The 19,198-nt window shown below is 38.2% G+C and overlaps 1 protein-coding gene across 1 annotated transcript; it reads left to right on the top strand.

The window, feature by feature from the left end:
- Positions 1-10,134: 10,134 nt before the first annotated feature.
- Positions 10,135-18,809, top strand: LOC107822519 (uncharacterized). Its single transcript, XM_075233281.1, has 12 exons — positions 10,135-10,434; positions 12,320-12,470; positions 12,649-12,830; positions 12,932-13,516; positions 14,310-14,387; positions 15,722-16,040; positions 16,128-16,327; positions 16,872-16,948; positions 17,239-17,340; positions 17,541-17,727; positions 17,860-17,995; positions 18,394-18,809. Exons 2-11 carry the CDS (start codon positions 12,341-12,343, stop codon positions 17,956-17,958), a joined length of 1,959 nt encoding a protein of 652 aa, XP_075089382.1. The 5' UTR covers positions 10,135-10,434; positions 12,320-12,340; the 3' UTR covers positions 17,959-17,995; positions 18,394-18,809.
- Positions 18,810-19,198: the final 389 nt, after the last annotated feature.

Consider the following 19,198-nt stretch of genomic DNA (forward strand, 5'->3'; position numbering starts at 1 on the left):
CCGCACAATTCATGTGTGGTCCGCACTTCAAGCAAGGCTTCAGCCTTGGTCATTTTGCACACTCTCTAAACTTTTTGAATTTTTGCCAGTGCAACCATGTTCTACGGCCGCACAAATTGTGTGTGGTCCACACTTCTCTTAATTCAATCTCTGAGCTTCAACAACAGATCTGTGGCCGCAAGGAGAATTCTGCAGTCCACACTTTCTTCTGCGGCCGCAGAAATACTTCTACGGACCGCACTTTTGGTCTGTTGTGCCCCTTTTTGCCTTGTGAGCCGGAACACTCTTTTTTGAGTTGGATTTATTCATTTGAGCCCAAATCTCCAACATTCCTGCAATTTTCACACTTTCATTAGTTATGGGAACATAAATTAATATTTTTGGTATAAAACAAAATTAAAAAGGTACTAATAAGTAGTCAAATTCCACATTTATCAGTGGACCCAACAAGTTCGGCCAACATAATTCAAAGTGGTGGACGATGATATGGGCTACAATATTATCCTGGGTAGACCGTGGTTGCACGAGATGAAGGATGTGCCATCAACATATTATCAGTTGCTGAAATTCCCAACTCTCAAGGAATTAAACAAATAAGAGGCGATCAACCGACAGCAAGAGAGATGAATGCAATATCAGTTTCCAGTAGCAAAGGGAAGGAGCATGCAACATAGCAATTATAGGAACCGACCCCTGCACCCGAGCCGAGCGAAGTCAACCAGGGGGAGGAGTCATCGGAATCCTATCAGGTATAAGGATATTTTTAGGTGCCGGAATAAACAGACGCAACAAAATCCACGGCAGAAGAACTTGAACAACTGCATTGTTCGAAAAATTCTTGAAGAAGAAGTTCCATGTGGGGACAGGACTACACCCCGAACTCAGGTCTGGATTTATTGAATTTCTTAAACTTAATGTTGATTGTTTTGCGTGATCGTGTGCATATATGACAGGTATCCCACCGGAAGTGGTTGTGCAAAACCTAAACCTGGATCCCAACATCCATCCGGTAAGACAGAAAAAATGTCCTATTGCCGAGGTCAGGAATAATTTTGTCAAAGAAGAGGTAACTCGCTTGCTTTATATTGGTTTAATCTGAGAGGTAAAGTATCCTGACTAGTTAGCTAATGTAGTGGTAGTTCCAAAGAAGAATAATAAATTTCGCATGTGCGTAGACTATAAGGACTTAAATAAGGCGTGCCCAAAAGACTCGTTCCCATTGCCAAACATTGATCAGATGATTGATGCGACGAGCAGGAACGAGTTAATAAGTTTCCTCGATGCTTTCTCTGAGTACAACCAAATCAAGATGAACCCGGAGGATCATGAAAAAACTTCGTTCATCACGAATTTCGGCACATATTGTTACAATGTGATGCCCTTCGGGCTAAAAAATGCTGGAGCCACTTATCAATGGCTCGTAAACAAAATGTTTGAGAAACAAAATGGGGAGACTATGGAAGTGGACATAGATGATATGCTGGTTAAGTCTTTAAACGCATATGACCATCTGAAACACCTGCAAGAAACCTTTTACATCTTAAGGAAGCATAACATGAAGCTTAACCCCGAGAAGTGTGTGTTTAGGGTCAGCTCTGGTAAGTTCCTGGTTTTTCTAGTGTCGCAAAGGGGGACCGAGGTTAACCTCGATAAAATTAAATCCATAGAAGATATTCCGGACCAGCTACCAAGTGGTTTAGAGGCTAACGGGGAGACTGGCAGCTTTGAGCAGATTCATTTCCCGATCTTTTGAAAAATGCCATCATTTTTGTGCACTCCTCAAAAATAAGAATAACTTTGAATGGACACTAGAATGTCAGCAGGCTTTGAAGGATCTGAAAAAGTATTTTTCAAGTCCTCTGTTACTGTCAAAATCGGAGGAAGTGAACAACTGTTGATCTACTTAGCGGTCTCGGAGGTAACTGTAAGTGTCATTTTAGTCTGTGAAGATGAAGGTATGCAATATCCTATTTATTACGTAATTAAAAAATTTACGGGAGCAAAAACTCGCTATCCACATTTGGAAAAATTAGCCTTAGCCCTCGTAGTTGTCGCTCGAAAGCGAAGGCCTTATTTACAATGTAGCCCGATAGCTGTGGTGGCCACTTTTCTCCTACAGAATATTCTTCATAAACCTGAACTCTCAGGTAGGCTAGCCAAGTGGGCCGTCGAAATGAGCAAATTTGACATAGAATATAAACCCAGGACTACAATTAAGTCACAGGTTTTGGCCGACTTTGTGGTCGGTTTTAGTCCGGGACTTTTACCTTAACCTACCAAAGAAGCAGTAATGGTGTCAGAATAGACATTAGGAGTTTGGACCTTGTTTACGGATGAAGCTTCCAATGTGAAAGGGTCTGGGCTCGGCATAGTGTTAACCATGCCCTCAGGGGAAACCCTAAGGCAGGCCATAAGAACTGTTCCTCCGAAAGGGTCTGGGCTCGGCATAGTGTTAAAAAATTGATAAATGTCAACGCTACACACCGTTGGTACATCAACCGGCAGAGCAATTGCACTCAGTTTTGTCACTATGGTCGTTCCTGAAGTAGGGAATGGATATCGTCGGACCACTGTCATCGGCCCCCGGTAAGGTAATATTTTTTTTATTTTAACTGACTATTTTTCTAAGTGGGTTAAAGCAAGTCCTTACTAGAAGATCGGTGAGCGCGAAGTGGTAGATTTCTTGTGGGAGAATATAATTTGCAGATTTGGGATACCAAAAGAGATAGCTTGCATCAGCGGGCCGCAATTTATAGGCGCAAAGGTTATGAAGTTCCTTGAAGACTTGAAAATCAAAAGGATCACATCATCACCCTATCATCCGAGCGCAAACGGTCAAGCAGAATCAACAAACAAATTGATTATATATAATCTCAAAAAGATATTGGAAGCAGCTAAAGGAAAATGGCCCGAAGAGCTATCGTGTGTACTATGGGCATACCAAACAATGGTCAAATCAAGCACGAGAGAGACTCCTTTTTTCTCTTGTGTACGGAGCAGAAGCTCTGATCCCGGTGGAAGTAGGGAGCCTACCCTGAGATATTCCCGGGTAAACGAAGAAGCAAATAATGAATCAATGTTAGTCAATTTGGAGCTGCTCGATGAACACAGGGACTTGGCGCATATAAGGATGGTAGCCCAAAAGCATAGAATAAAAGGATATTACAATCGAAGAGCCAACCTCCGTTATTTCAAAGTGGGAGACTTGGTTTTAAGGAAAGTAACTCAGAACACCCGAGAGCTCAATGCGGGGAAGCTAGGTCCAACATGGGAAGGCCCCTACTGAGTTTCAGCTGTCATCGGGAAAGGGTCATACGAGTTAGAAAAACTAAATGGAGAAAAGTTGCCAAGCAACTGGAATGTTGCTCACCTCAAGAGATACTATTGCTGATGAGACTCACTTGTACTGAAAGTATGTATTGTACTTTTTTTCCCTTTGTCTAGTTTTTATTACAATTGGGTTTTTCTGGAAACGTTTTTAATGAGACAAAAACGGAAAGCATACTACGAAGGAAGCTTCAACAACAGTAATAAGACCTTTAAATGACAAGGTATACAAGCAAAGAACCACTACGAAGCAGTTAAATAATCTTTTGCTTGATAGCAAAGTTCCTACCAGGAAGTAAAGTTTGCTGTCGAACAGAGATTACCCGACCGTTGACAAGTGCAAGCCACTAGGGGATTATTAGATAATCTTTGACTTGATATCATAAATTCCTAAGGGGAAGTGAAGTTTGATATCGAATTAAAGATTATCTACAATTCACTAGTGGGATTATCGAAGGTATAAAACTTCCAGTGTTCAAATTCGCATCCTTCGCATTCGAACATTGGGGGGAATGATATGGGGATACGGCAACAACGACTGCTACATCAACCGAAATACGAAACCCAAAAACATAGTTGTATCATCGGGACTGAGGACTGCGCGACCAGCCCCATAAAAACAAGTTGTACAAGTTAGCCACAAGAAATGACAATTTCTTTTTAGCACAATGAATGCTTCTATAATTTTAAAAATGGAAGGAATAAAGTAAAGTCTTTTTATTTATATCTTGTTTCTTGTCTGAACGATGAATTGATTTTATCACTTGAAAGTTAAACAAATAGTTCAAATACTAGTGTCGTAATGAATATGAGACGTCCTCTTTAAAAGCACTGTAAACATAAGAGGGCCCTCTTTTATGAAAACCCTCAAGTTAAAAGGTTGATTTCAGAAGAACTGGTGCCCGAAATCCAAACGCTTTCGGGGGAAACTACACCCAAAGCCTTGCACTATTTGACACAAAGAGTAAAACTTGCACAAACACTTAAACGAACAAAAAATAGAAAGAGCAAAACTTACGCAAGCTCTTAAACGAAAAAAGATGCAAAGGAGAAAAACTTGCGCGAATACTTGAACGAAAAGTTACTTCTATTCACAATAAATATGCCAAACAACACAAGTACAAAAGTATGAAAAAGAAATCAAAAACTAAGTTGATGCATCTCCGGAACCCGGAGGAAGAGAAGCATATACGCCCCAGGAGAAGTGGGTAGATCCGTTGCCGGCTCGATATCTTGGACTTCATCATTTTGGCCTTCAACATCATCACTTTCTGGTTCTTCTTCAATTCCCAAGAACTCAAAATCGGAACCAGAAGAATTGGTAGCATCAGGTCGGACTGTAAGACCCCTTTTGGCAGTTGACAACAACTCACCGGCCTTAGCAATTTCGGCATCAAAGTCAATGACACCCGTTTTGGCTTCTTCCAAGGTTTTTCTCGTCATGTTGTACATAGCATATGTTTTTTCAATAATGAGGGAAGCCGCTCAGCGCTGAAGTTCTTCTTAGGCTAACCTCAGCAGAAAGGTTATCCCACGCGAATCTCATGGATCGGAGGATGACATCAAAGTCACAGATAGTGGAGCTGTAAATTTTATTATGCTCTATGGTCCGCTTATGCTTCTCCTTCAAACGGGCATAATTTTCCTCGACAGCATCAAGCTCTTCAGCTTGGAAGTTTAAGTCTACCTCCAAATTACTCAATCTTTCAACAAAGGCAGCCTCACGGTCGGATGCAGCAAGTACGACATTATGGACTTCAGCCCATTCATCCTTAGTTTCTTAAAATTGTGCCCTTAACGGGGAGACCTCCTAACTAAGGGTTACCACTTCTTGCTCATTTTGCTGCAACTGAGCCTCCAAAGCAACAGCCTCAGCAACTCGTGCTTCTAGTTCTAAGAGGCGAGCAACATTCTAGTCTCGCTCGACCAAAAGTTAATCCCGTTCGGAGGTAAGTTCCTCCTTATCACGAATCAATCTTTGAAGGCCTTCGGAAGCAAGAAAGTTGGCCTACGAAACAAAAATGAAAATTCAAAAACCTACCCATAACAAAGATAGAAGAAACAACGGAGGAAACAAAGAATATACTGCAAATGCATTGTGCATGGCGTTATTCAAAAAAATACTCTCCCGAGAGAGTTTATATCTTATCCTTATCTTTTTTATAAAGCTAAAGGCTTTAGATAGTTAGCAAGCTCCATCGGACGGGATAACATATGGAATCCGGTAGAGACCGAGAGGGTAACATTCCTCCTCCTTTGGGGATCTTCGAAGGGGACAAAATAATTTTGCCCCAAATTCCCATGAACTAGGGCTGGGGAAGAGGGACATCCTCTTCTCGGGTAGCTGCGGCTGGTGGAGATGATGTAGCAGTTGCTGGTGGTGAAGGAAAAGTTGGAGAAGAGGGAGATGAAGCAGATGGCGTTGTAGGGTGAGAGTCGGCTGCAGAAAGCGCAGTGCTGGTTGTTGGCTGCTCGTCAACCGAAGACGGAAGGGACCCGGTACTCAACCTCACAATACCGGGCACGGTAACTGGGACTCGGAAGAGAGAGTTAGCATCTTCTACCATATCAAACTCCCCCTCAGAGTGTCGAGGCATCATCCTCGGTTGGTGTAACTAGCTCAACAGATTGAGCATTCTGTTGAGCTGATAAAGGTCATTGTCTTCTATGTAGAGAAGCCCCTTCATCACTGGCTTCTTCATTATTGTCGATCACTACGGTTTCTAAAACCAGCTCGGGCGCGGCGCTCATCTTCACAACATCTGGAGATGACTCAGGTGCTGCATTATTTGCTTTCTTGTTCTTTCCCCCGGTCGCGGTGGAGCAGCGTCTTTTTGGTTGCATGTTCTCCGGCCGGGAACTCCGACAAGAAGCACTTGCACCAAAAGCTAGTCCAGAGACACTTGTTCGGGTAAAAGCCTCCTACATCAACCTCGCCGGATCAGTAGGATTAGCCAAAATGTCCTCCTCGGGGACGACAACTGAACCCTAGGGTAGACCTGAATTCAATAGGAGAAAAAGGCTAATTAACTTCTTTATACGAAAGGTAAACACAAGATGAGTTTTACTTACCATGATTTTTGGCCTTCCACCCATATTTAAGGGCTAGTTCTTTCCACGTACGGGTCTCGGGCATAGTAACATCCAAAATCATTTGGAACCACTGGTCCAAGACTTCGATCCTCGGCGGAACCCACCGAGTTGCTGAAACAAGTGAAAAACGAAGAATCAATAATGGCATGGGATGATCCTTAGCTAGAAGAAAAAACAAATGATGAACTTATGAGTACGGTTCCAAAATTCCGGAAATGATGAAGCTGTGGCCGGAATGATATCCCCGGTGAAAACTGCAACGAACCGTTCCATCCACCCATGGTCGTTGTCATTATCCATGCGGGATAGCAGAGCATAGTGGCCACGTTTGCTGAAATTTATCATTCCCCTGTGAAAAATCTTGGGGGAATAAAGGTTTATTAATCGAGTTAGGGTTAGCTCCTCTCCTTTCTCCTAGCACAGACACCGAAGACAAGCGATTGTCCTCCATATAGAAAGACTTACTTGTGCCAGGCATACTTGGTAACGGATACAGAACTCCACAATAACGGAGTCAAGCTCCCCGCTAAAAGAGAAGTGCCCCAAAGTGAAGAGATACGTATAAAAATACGTGAAACCCTTCTTGGGTAAGGTAATATGCTCCGCCAGAACAAGAGCGATAATGTCTAAATCTTGGCAATGTTAGTCCTCTTTCACAGTTGGAATACTGGAAGGACGAATGAAAGAAGGGTACATGCCAATGGCCTACGTACGAGGGTTAGCGGAAGGATACTTCTCTTCGAAGTCTTTAGTTGTGACAAGACTTCTTGGGATGATGGTACTCACCGTAGGAGGAACACCATCATCAACTTTACCTTCTTTTTTTTTTGAAGAACTGGGTTTTTTGGAAGATGAAGAAGCCATTTTTATCATAAAGAAAGGAAGGGTTTCTCTGAAGAATAAGGTTAAAGAAAAGTTGAAGACAAAGTACAAGTTGAGTAAAGAGAGTTTGAGAATGTTTGGAGAATTATGAAGTGTAAATGAAGAAGTTTGATGTGTATAAGTAAAGGAATAGGCGGTTATAATCGTGGCCATAATTATCTCGATAACCGGTAAAAGTGATGTTGAATCGTGGGATGACATGTGTTTGGGGTATTAAATGCGGAGACACGTGCATCTAATCAACCGTTAGAAACTTTTCAGAGGGGGTCAGAGAATTCCTGCCAAAAAAGGTATCTCTACCAACTTCCCGGTGACATAAAGTTATGCCACCGGAAAGCAGGGGGACTACTTGTATGGGGTAAAATATGTCATATTTAATGTTCGCATGAGAAAGTGACACGTGGAGCCGAAGATAGAAGACAGTCAAGCCCGAGGGCAATGATCTCGCTTGTTATCGGAGAGAATGATACTCATAAAAGCGAAGTAAATGTCTACCACCTGGTAGCATTTAATGAAGAATATTCTATAGTATTAAGTGTACGGTCCGTTGTAGAGAATAAGGCATTTACTGCCTACCGTTACACACTCTTCTATGGCCCTCATAATTTTTATTTAAGAGCGGCTTGATCCTAGGACCTTGTTCCTTATGTACAATTATAAATAGTGGGCTCTACTATCATTGTAAGGAGATGAATTTTCTGACAAGTACACATTGTATTCTATCAAAAAGCTCAATAACATTTTACTTTCTTGCTTACTTATATTATTCTTGCTGCCTCCGGAAGCTCTGCACCCGCGACCAATATATCTACTGTTTTATCTCAATTTCAAGGCTAAGTCTTACACTTTTGTCTAATTCATTTATCATTTTAGGATCGAATCGATTCACTTGTCTATAAACCATGCATAAATTCAACCGTACCGTTTTACGACTAAACAGTTTTCAACGTATAATGTATTATTTCATGAATAAATTAAACTAAGATAGAGTTATATATATATATATATATATATATATATATATATATATATTTATATATATATATATATATATATATATATATATATATATATATATATAAAATTAGTAAAAATCTATCTATACTGAAAATGTTTAGCCAAAGCTACTTGTATAAAGATTTCAAGAAACTAAGTCAATATTTTGGTGGGCTGTGCCCAAATCTTATTGGAAAAATGACACTATATAGCCGCTGTAAAAATAATAGTCGAAAACATGTATAAAATTTATATATTTTTTGTATATATATACATTCTGTATGTTATATACCAAAATTATACAAATTTTATATATTTTTTCGGCTACCAGATGTAAATAGTTTCTGATGCTGGCTAAATGTGATAATACTCCAAACTTATTTTAAAGGCAGCCCAATATGCAAATGATTGTGTTCCTATCATTTTAAAAGAAGCCCACCCGTCCAACTGGTTTTGGCCACAGGAAAATGTCAATTCGTAGGCCTTAGCACTTGCATAATAAGTGTGCAAATTGTTGTCTGACAATCTGTTGGAAATATTTCCCCATGCTGTGTGTATTTTCTTCCCTCTCCATCTATGTTTTAAAAGGTTTGTTTTCCCATTGCATGTAAGTTCTAAAATTTAAAAGAGGCAAACATAACTCTTTTAACAATTTAAAATTTTGACAATTATTTCACAAACTGATTGATTTTAAGGTCAATGCAATTATCTATTCAATTGAAAAGGTAAAGGGAAGTATAGCTAAGTGATTCCCTACCAAAGCAAAGAACAAGCTAGATCAATCAATCGGGTACTATGAGCTCTACCTCATGCACGACATTCTATTGGGCTAGGCCCTTCCTCATTAGGGGCCATGTTGAGGGGCATAAGCGACCAAATGCTTTGTGTTTTCTAAACTCTTACAGAAGTGCACAAATAGCCGTTTTTTGGACCTCTAATTAAAAATTAATTTTATAAGACTTCTAAAGTTTAGTCGTATCATCGTTTTAAATATGTGGATCTGCAATTAAAAATTGAGGATCTAAAATTTCTAAATTCAGATATGAAGTTCGACTTTGTTAAAACCTAAGTTTAGATCTCAGGTCTGAAATTTGAATTAATTTCACATTCAAACTCGAGGTCAGAAGTTAGGATATGGTAAAACTCAACTTTATACTCAAAGGTCTGAATTTAAAACTTTTAACTTTTAAAACTTTCAGGCTTTCAGATATGAAATTAAGGGGCGAAGTGCAGCAATAGCCACTTTTAAGTCCGCTATTTAAAGTATATCCACAAATTACAATGTATTTTAAGATTAGCCAATTCACCCAAACATTAGGACTAAGTATCCTGAATTTGAAAATTCAGGACTTAGTGTCCTGACTTTTTGAGCTGCTAATTTGAAATTCAGGACACTTTGAACTACTAATTTAAACTTCAGGACATACGATTCGAACTTATGGACACAATTTTCGAACTTTAGGACACAACGTCCTAAAGTTTGAATTTTGAGGTTTAAACTCTAGGACTTTAGGATTAAGTTTCCTGAATGTGAAAATTCAGGACTTAGTGTCCTGAATTTTTGAGCTGCTAATTTGAAATTCAGGACTAAGTGTCCTGAATCCCTGATCTACTAATTTAAAATTCAGGACATAATATTCGAATTTCTGTACACAATTTTCGAACTGTCCTGAAGTTTGAATTTTGAGGTTTAAACTCTAGGACGTTGTGTCCTGAAGTTCGAGAAAAATTGACTAATCTTTAAATACATCGTAAACTGTGAATATATTTTAAACCGTATGCTTAAAAGTGGCTACCTGGCGTCATTTAAGCTTTGAGAGAGGGCAACTCAAACTCGAAGGTCAAAATTTGAATTTTTTTTAAAACTTCAGACCTTCAAATATGAGGTCTGAAAAAGTTAATCAAAACTTGCTAAACTTGAAATAATTTTTAAAAATTGGATATCTTTTAAATAAGATAACTCACATTTTTTTAAGGTTAAGGGGTTTGATTAAGAGGAGTAAAAAAAAAAAAAAAAGGAGGAAGAGGGGAATTTAAGTAGTGTTGGATGTGATCAACTTTAACGCGAAATGCTCCGTAAGAAGGCAGTTTCGCGCATGCGTTTACACTTTCTTCCCCTCGAAAGCTCTCTATCTGGTAATTCCCCCTTTCTTTCTTCAAAACCCTCTTCTGTATCTATTCAATGTACGTATATTCATATTTTCTTGGCCAATATAAGCACAACTATAGTTAATGTACACACTTTTGCTTCACTGCAAACTGGAAACTATATATCATCCAGTTGGGTTTAAAGCGTTATCTTATTAAGTATGAATTCAATCAATTCTGTTTTTTTGCTCAAATTGCTGTTGAGATCATCCCGCTTCATTAACTTTTATGTATGTAATGAACTATGAGCTTTTAGCCAAGCTAGTGGATGAAATTTCCTTGTTTTTGGTGAAATTTTTGCATCATTTTTCAAAAATTCGTGTTGGGGTTTTAGGGTTTAGTTTTTTTGTTTTTGTGATACTGATTGTTCGAATTGATTAAAGTTGGATCTTTTTTTAAATGATTGTGGTGTCCGGGTGAGTTTGTCGTCACTTAACTATTCCACCGGATTCTTTACTGCCGAAATCATCTAGTGTTTTTTGCTTATGCTGGGATTTGAACCCGAGACCTCACGATTCCTCACACTTAATTGACCATTAGATTACACCTTTTGTGTGCGATTGAAAGTTGGATATTTTTTTTATGCTTGTGTACCTAGACTATTCCATCATACCCGCTACCGCCCACCACACATGTAATCGGTCCACCAAGGTGTCAGATGAGAAGAAATCACTTAGTGTTTTTTGCATTTGAACCTGGTGGTTGTGCAATGGCATGGAAAAGGAAAGAACGTTCAATGTTATAGTTTTCATCAACATGGTTAAAATTGAGATGTTTTTCCTTTCAAAACCTGGCCTGGGGTGGGGGGTGGGTGCAATGGAAGCATGAGGAAACTATGTTATAACCATGAAGAGTTCCTCATGTATTTTGGTTAGATTGCTGAATTTCCTTTTTCCCTGTTAAGAATTGAAGTAATCCTGCTTCATTACTTTTGTGATAGTTATGAACTAGGGGCTTTTAACCGAGCTAGTTGATGAAATTTCTTGTTCTTTTTTGGTGAAAGTATTGCATTATTCTATACAATTTTGTTGTGGGGTTAAGTGCTCATCTTTTTTCCTGATTTAATTTGATCCAATGTGGCTAAATTTTAGAGCCTTTTAGTTTTTCTGTGTAGCCTGGCTGTGGTGTTGGCTAAATTCTTTTATTATAATTTTCGGCCAATGTGGTTAAATTTGAGTTAAATTTGAGATCTTCTTTTAGTTTTTCTTGGTGCATGGGCAGAGTGTTTGGTTGTGCAATGGCTTGGAAGTGGAAAGAACACTATGTTATAGTATTCTCCAACTTGGTTAAATTTGATATGTTTTTCTTCTAGTTTTCCGGGTAGCCTGTGCATGGTGTCATTTTGTCATGGGAGGGGAGAGGGAGCGCAATGGCAGGGAAGTGCAAAGAATGCTATGTTATAATTTTGAAGAGTTCTGCATGTATTGTTGGTTAAAATTGCTGTATTGCAAGAAAGTCATTAGTACTGATGAAATGTCATTGTGATCCAAAGAAAAGTCTGGATCACTAGTTTTAATTCTGTTTTATCCTTCGGTTCACATGTTCTTGCAAAAATGTTTTCATGCTCTATTGGAGTAGCTGAATGGAAAAATAAGGCTTTGTCAGACTTCCTATTAAAGAACTAATTTGCGTACAGACATATTGGGATGTGAAATTCTTTCGTACATTAACAAAAAGAGAAAGCAATGACTGTTCCATAAGTTAGTTTTATACATCAGGTTTTCATTAGCTGTTCGCTCTGCACATTGGAAAATAGATTGTTCATGACTGAAATTATGTTTTATGTCTTGTTTTCGGAGTACTTTTATTAAAACGGAAATTATTTTCCTCTTATAGTGATGGCGATTTAGTTTTATCCTTGTGCTCTTTTCAGGATAGGAGAACACAGCCAATCATGGTAGCATCATCAAACCAGGCAAACAATGCTAGAGGCTTTAGAAACTTGAGTAGAAGTCAGCTTGGAGGCGTTATATTTGGTTGCAAGAATAACACGATGAGAGAGTGTCTCTCGAAACAACTATTTGGTCAGTTATTTGTCCATAGTATCTTTCCTTCCAAAAAAAGGAAAAAGAGAAAAAACGAAGAAGAAATAAATCAGAACTATTGTGTCGAGTCATATGAGAGTGTGTTTTATGTTTTATTTTCTTATTTCTTCTTTTCACCATCTATTCAAGTATGCTAATATTTAAAAACTTTTGATAGGTTTGCCTATTCAACATTTTTCCTTTGTGAAGAATATAGATCCAGGCTTGCCATTATTTTTGTTCAACTACAGCGATAGAAAGCTTTACGGCGTCTATGAGGCTGCAGGCTCTGGTCAAATGTATATCGATCAATATGCTTGGACGTCAGATGGTTCTTTCAAAACTCAATTTCCTGCGCAGGTTTAGTATCATCTTTCTTCTCGGGATTCTTTCCTTTGGTCGATGCCTCTAGTCTAGTCCAAAAAAAAGAAAAACTCAAACTTTGCTGTTTCATTATGAAGGTTCAAATACGTGTACGTCTGCAATGTCAACCGCTGCTAGAAAGTCAGTTTAAGCCATTAATTATGGATAACTATTATAGTCAGAACCATTTCTGCTATGAGTTAGATCATGTTCAAGCCGGTAAATTGATCTCCAAGCTCTCGTCTCTTGCATATACTCCAAGTAGTAGTCCATTACAAAACTCAGCAAAACAGAGAAGTATAATCCTAGGTTTACCTGCCAATGACAAAAGAGAGGAAAATGGGTGTTTTAAGTCGCAAGAGTTAGAAGATATTTTTGCCTACTCATCTGGTTTGAATGGGAAATTGGGGGCTACAGACACTTCTCTACATTCAAATGGTATCCAGCAGCCAGATAATCAGGCAGAATTGGATGAGAAGGATCTTATATACATAAAACTTAAAGAATTGGCCCTTCAGCGGGAATTCTCAAGTGGCATTACAAATGAGCCTTCAGAGGAAACCACCAATGCTTTCTTATCTCCGTCTATAAATGACGCAATCATTGGGCAAGAAACTTTGCAGGAAGAGCAGAATATAGGCTGCTCTTATGACTCAACTGGTTATCCATCTGTTATAGCTCAGGTTGTTCATCTGCCGATTTTTGTCTCCCACAGCAGCATCTTACCGCTTTACATGACTTGAGCTATTTTGTTCTTTTGTAGCTTCTTCAAGGAATAGAAGAACTGAAAGCTTTTAAGGAAGAGCACATTCATAAGGTGGATAATTTGGAGCGGAAGCTGGTAAACCTTATCTCTTTGCATTCTCGGTGTTATGGTGACATCTCTATTCTGTGCTAAAATTACTAGCCTTACTAATTTCTCTTTGCGAGTTATAAATTGATCTCCAAGCTCTCGTCTCTTGCATATACTCCAAGTAGTAGTCCATTACAAAACTCAGCAAAACAGAGAAGTATAATCCTAGGTTTACCTGCCAATGACAAAAGAGAGGAAAATGGGTGTTTTAAGTCGCAAGAGTTAGAAGATATTTTTGCCTACTCATCTGGTTTGAATGGGAAATTGGGGGCTACAGACACTTCTCTACATTCAAATGGTATCCAGCAGCCAGATAATCAGGCAGAATTGGATGAGAAGGATCTTATATACATAAAACTTAAAGAATTGGCCCTTCAGCGGGAATTCTCAAGTGGCATTACAAATGAGCCTTCAGAGGAAACCACCAATGCTTTCTTATCTCCGTCTATAAATGACGCAATCATTGGGCAAGAAACTTTGCAGGAAGAGCAGAATATAGGCTGCTCTTATGACTCAACTGGTTATCCATCTGTTATAGCTCAGGTTGTTCATCTGCCGATTTTTGTCTCCCACAGCAGCATCTTACCGCTTTACATGACTTGAGCTATTTTGTTCTTTTGTAGCTTCTTCAAGGAATAGAAGAACTGAAAGCTTTTAAGGAAGAGCACATTCATAAGGTGGATAATTTGGAGCGGAAGCTGGTAAACCTTATCTCTTTGCATTCTCGGTGTTATGGTGACATCTCTATTATGTGCTAAAATTTCTAGCCTTCCTAATTTCTCTCTGTGGGTTATTAATGATGCTAGAACTTGCTCTATGTTGGATGTCTTTTGGTACTATGAGGAACCAAAAGATGTATGTTTTTCCTCTTTCCCTTTGTTTTCTAGGAGGCGGGTGGTGAGAGGGCATGAGAAAATAAACTGAAACCTTACTGTTCTTACAATAACGATAATCCATAAACAATGTAAAAGATGATGGTAACTGATTGAGACTGTGAATGCTCATATGCGGTTCAATGAGTTGTCATGCAAATGATTTAATACCCTCTATAAGAAACTTAAAATTTATTTCCTTGCTTAAAATAAGGTGAAACGATAGGAATATGCAATATCGTAGGATAGTCTTCAAGATTCAGAGACCAAATGGAGCCAAATGCTTTTTTTTATATGAAGTAATGTGGCTAAATGGAGCCAAATATTTGGTTGACCATTATTTTTAAATTTGGATTGCTCCTGAAAAACTTTAGAAAAGAACGAGTGAAACATGGATGGATGTTTACTTTAGTTTATTAAGATTCTCTAAATGGAATTCCAAGTATTTGGTTGATAATAGGTGAAGAGCAGAAAATTTCTTAGACCTTACATATTAGTGTTTTAATGTCATACAACAGAGTTTGAATTGGCTGTACACTGGTTTTGTTACTGCAAAGAACATGGAGGGATAAAACACGAGTAGTATAGTTATAAATGCATAGTTTGATAAGTTTTGAAGTCCTAAATTAGGTTTTAAATCATTGAACACAAAATACTTGAAATTGAGATTATCCACTTTATTTGGGCTAATAGGCTTGGGTTCGTGAAGGGGTATCGCTTTTCTTCTCCAAGCACTCCTTATTGTTCTGGGATGAAAATATTTATTTAGTTTTTGTCCTACATGTTAGAAGAAACTTTTTAGCTAAGAGCCTCCGTATTAAAGGACTCTTATTGGGTTTTGTGAGACCAAATCTATAAATTCAACAGATTAGAACTGGTTATAATGATTGTGAGTACATCAAGAATATGAACCAATAGGAATGACATTGGGTTCGTAGTGTGTATGGCTGTAGCCAAAATGAAACAGAGGTGTAACTGAATGTAGCATTAAATGTTATATTCTTTGAGAAGGACAGCAAGCAAATTCGGATTTCCAGAACTCCCAAAGTCTGTTTCTAGGATTTTAACTTTGTCCAATTTCATACCGTTTGGGTAAACATGCAGTTGTATGTATAAAGATAAGAAGTTAATACCTAGTAACTCTAGGTGGTTTGGAGTTTCAGGCTTATGCAGAACAAGAGATTGCTCAGTTAAAATATAAATGTATGATGCTGGAATCCTCAAATACTGTTTGTGCACGTGCCGATGAAATGATGATTGACTGCAATGATGATGTACACCTGAAGCATGGGTCGATTTTCCTTGCTGGAGGATATGATGGTGTATCATGGTTATCAGCTTTGGACTCGTATATGCCTTCACTTGATGTGTTAAAGTCACTTAAACCAATGAATTCAGTTCGTGCATATGCGTCAGTTGCAAAGCTGAGTGGAGAACTTTATGTATTTGGTGGTGGAACTGGAAGCTTGTGGTACGATACAGGTACAGTTTTGTACTTACTTCTCTGCCCCTTGTTATCCCCATATCTCTCTCAAGTTGCTGACACTGCTGAACTCTTTTCCTTTGAAGTTGAATCATATAACCCAGTTGATAATAAGTGGACTCAGTGCCCTTCTCTGAAAGAGAAAAAGGGTAGCTTAGCTGGTGCTGCTTTGAAGGACAAAATATTTGTGCTTGGTGGTGGAAATGGGATTGAATGCTTTTCAGAGGTTGAAATGTATGATCCTCAAGTAGGACGATGGATGAATACACAATCCATGTTGCTGAAGGTTAACTCTAGTGTTCCTGTTGTATTTTTTTTATGTTCTGTTATCGTTCAAAAAGCATCTGTAAAGCTAAAAAATTGGTGTTTTGTTTGGCCGGGCAAAAATAATTTGCAATGTGACAGATCATTTCAGTCAAAAATCTAAGTTCTGACCAGAATGCTGATTTGTATTACACTTTGAAAGTTATTCTCATCATTTTAATTTTTATAGCAAATCTACATGAGTTAATCTTGTCCTTAATCTCCAAGTCCTTTTTGTCTCTTTGTTTAATCCTCTTGGCCTTATATTGAAGTAGTTTAAATGTTTTAAGAAAGTGTTGATAAGTAAGGTGGTAGAGGGTCAGAATTGGTTAAAGTGTCGTATTTTGTTTTGTTGTGTTATCCACAATAGCCAAGTCCATTGTGGGAAATAGTTGCTAGCAAAGCTTGGAATTCCAGGACCTCCATCTGTCTTTAATTAAATTAGTTAGTGTCTGGAAGCATCTCATTTTCAAGTGTTATGTTTTCTCCTTTGATGTGAATTTGTTTCCATGCATGTATATTTGCAGAGATTTGCTCTTGCTGCAGCAGAAATCAATGGTGCATTATATGCTGTTGGTGGGTATGATGGAAGCAATTACCTGGCGTAAGTTATAGCACAATTACCGTTCTTTTTCTGATACTTTCCATGTCAGCCTCATTTTCTCAAACCATGAAAGTATTATTTTCCATGCTCTTCCCCAAGAAGTAGAGGTTCTTGTACTTTGCCTACATCTACCTTCTCTTCTTTATGCTAACTCTATGTATTTCTCGAGAAGTCTGGGAAACTGCTTTTGTTCCATTAAGTATAGATTATCTGCATATGTAAAGCTGTTTGTAGTTCAACTTTTATGCTTTATTCTCTTATGGCTTCTTGCTTACTAGCTATTATTTCAGGACTGCTGAAAGATTTGATCCCAGAGAACATTCCTGGACAAAAATTGCAAGTATGAACACAAAGAGAGGATGCCATGCGTTGGTCGCCTTGAGTGGAAAGTTGTATGTTCTTATCCTTTTTTCTGTATTTTAGTGACGTCCACTGCCCTCAAGGGTAGATGTATAAATAGTCATCTTTTCCGGGGGGGGGGGGGTTCTTTATGTGTTTATCGGCATCTTCTATTAGGGTTAGACAATACTCTTGTTTTTTTCTTGACTTTGCGAGTGTTTTCATTTCGTTTAGCTTTACAATTGGTATGTAGATATGCAGTTGGTGGCTATGATGGATCTACAATGGTACCAAGCATTGAGATATATGACCCCCGTCTGGAGACATGGATGATTGGAGAGCCAATGAACCATTCAAGGGGGTATTCAGCTGCTGCTGTTCTAAAGGAATCCATCTATGTAATTGGAGGGGTTCAATCCAATGAGGAGATAGTAGATGTGGTATGTCTAGAGCTTTATGTACATCTTGTGTGTGTGTATATATATATATATATATATATATATATACACCATATACATATATATACATACATATATATATCCTGTTAACTAACGCACGTGTTGTGGCTGCAGATTGAATGTTATAAGGAGGGTAAAGGTTGGCAAACACCTAACTTGAGGGCTATCGGGAAAAGGTGTTTTTCCTCAGCTATAGTTTTAGACGAATGCTGAACTCTGCCTGCGATATAAAGCTGATATGGAGCAATAGGTAATTTCTTCTTAGAAACTTAGGCGTCCTTTGTCCAACAATATTTATATCCATCATTTTGAATTTGTGGATAAGATTAGTATATGTTCTTCTGTAGTTGTGTAAAAGGTTAATACTTTTAGTTGAGGCTTGAAGGGATTTTCTGAACTTTTGAAAGTAGCAAAGTGGCTACTCTTGGAAAGAAAACAGAGTATTACATCTTGTAGAATCGAGTTCAATTTAGGTAGTATTGCTTATTATCTTTTATGTAGCTCTTTCTTCAGCAAAACTTGTGCAAAATAGGAGTAGTTGATTTTTATCTGAAAGAAACGTGAACTATATCATGGATAGATATACTGCTATATCATGCTTCTTAAAACACAAGGAGAATGATCAATACAAGTGGGTTGTTTTGACAGTTTGCGAGGCATGGTTGTATCGTAAACCTTGAGAAAGAATCGGGTTGTGGGAATGGAGAACCTGTTGTGCAAAATGGTGCCAAGGGTAGCAATAAGGTTTCTCTTGACATCAGAGTCAGTGCCACCCATGGATACAATCTCAGCAAATGCAGCTGGTTCCTTGTTCCCTGCAAATGATATGTCTAATGATCCTTTCAGTACGACCATCACATACTGCAAAAAAGCAAAAGTAATTTCCCTCTTTATTGATATACTAGTTAAAGATGGCTGCCCATCATTTGTTAGATAAAATTATTATAGCATTAAATACATTATGGTGAATTAGATGTTATACATGTGTGTTATGTAAATTCACCAAGGGGTTGTAATATTGTAGAAGTTGAGCCATCAGTATATGCTTGGTGTGATACCAAAAATATGCTTACTGGGTGGCTTGAGGCTTGCTTTTAGGTGAGTTTGAGGAGAAAATAAATGGTTAGGATAAGGAGACGAATATGTTGTATACCTAAAATAAGTAAGTAGGTATGGACTTCACGTACAAAATGAAAGACGATAAATCAAAGAGACAAAAGGCAGTGGGTCAATTACCCTTAATTGTAATAGGAGGCATAGGTAAGAATAAAATTATGGTTGAAAGAGTCAGGTCTCAATTTCCCTTTAGGCCACAAACATAGGACTGCATCTGTATGTAAACAAATGAATGAAAGGATTAATAGGTGTTTAAAAGGCTACCACAAGGCAATGAAATCTCAAAGGTCAAAACAATGGTGTACCTCATAAAATAAAAAATAAAAAAAGACAAAGC

This window comes from Nicotiana tabacum, chromosome 2 (genome assembly GCF_000715075.1).
Source record: "Nicotiana tabacum cultivar K326 chromosome 2, ASM71507v2, whole genome shotgun sequence".
Classification (NCBI taxonomy): domain Eukaryota; kingdom Viridiplantae; phylum Streptophyta; class Magnoliopsida; order Solanales; family Solanaceae; genus Nicotiana; species Nicotiana tabacum.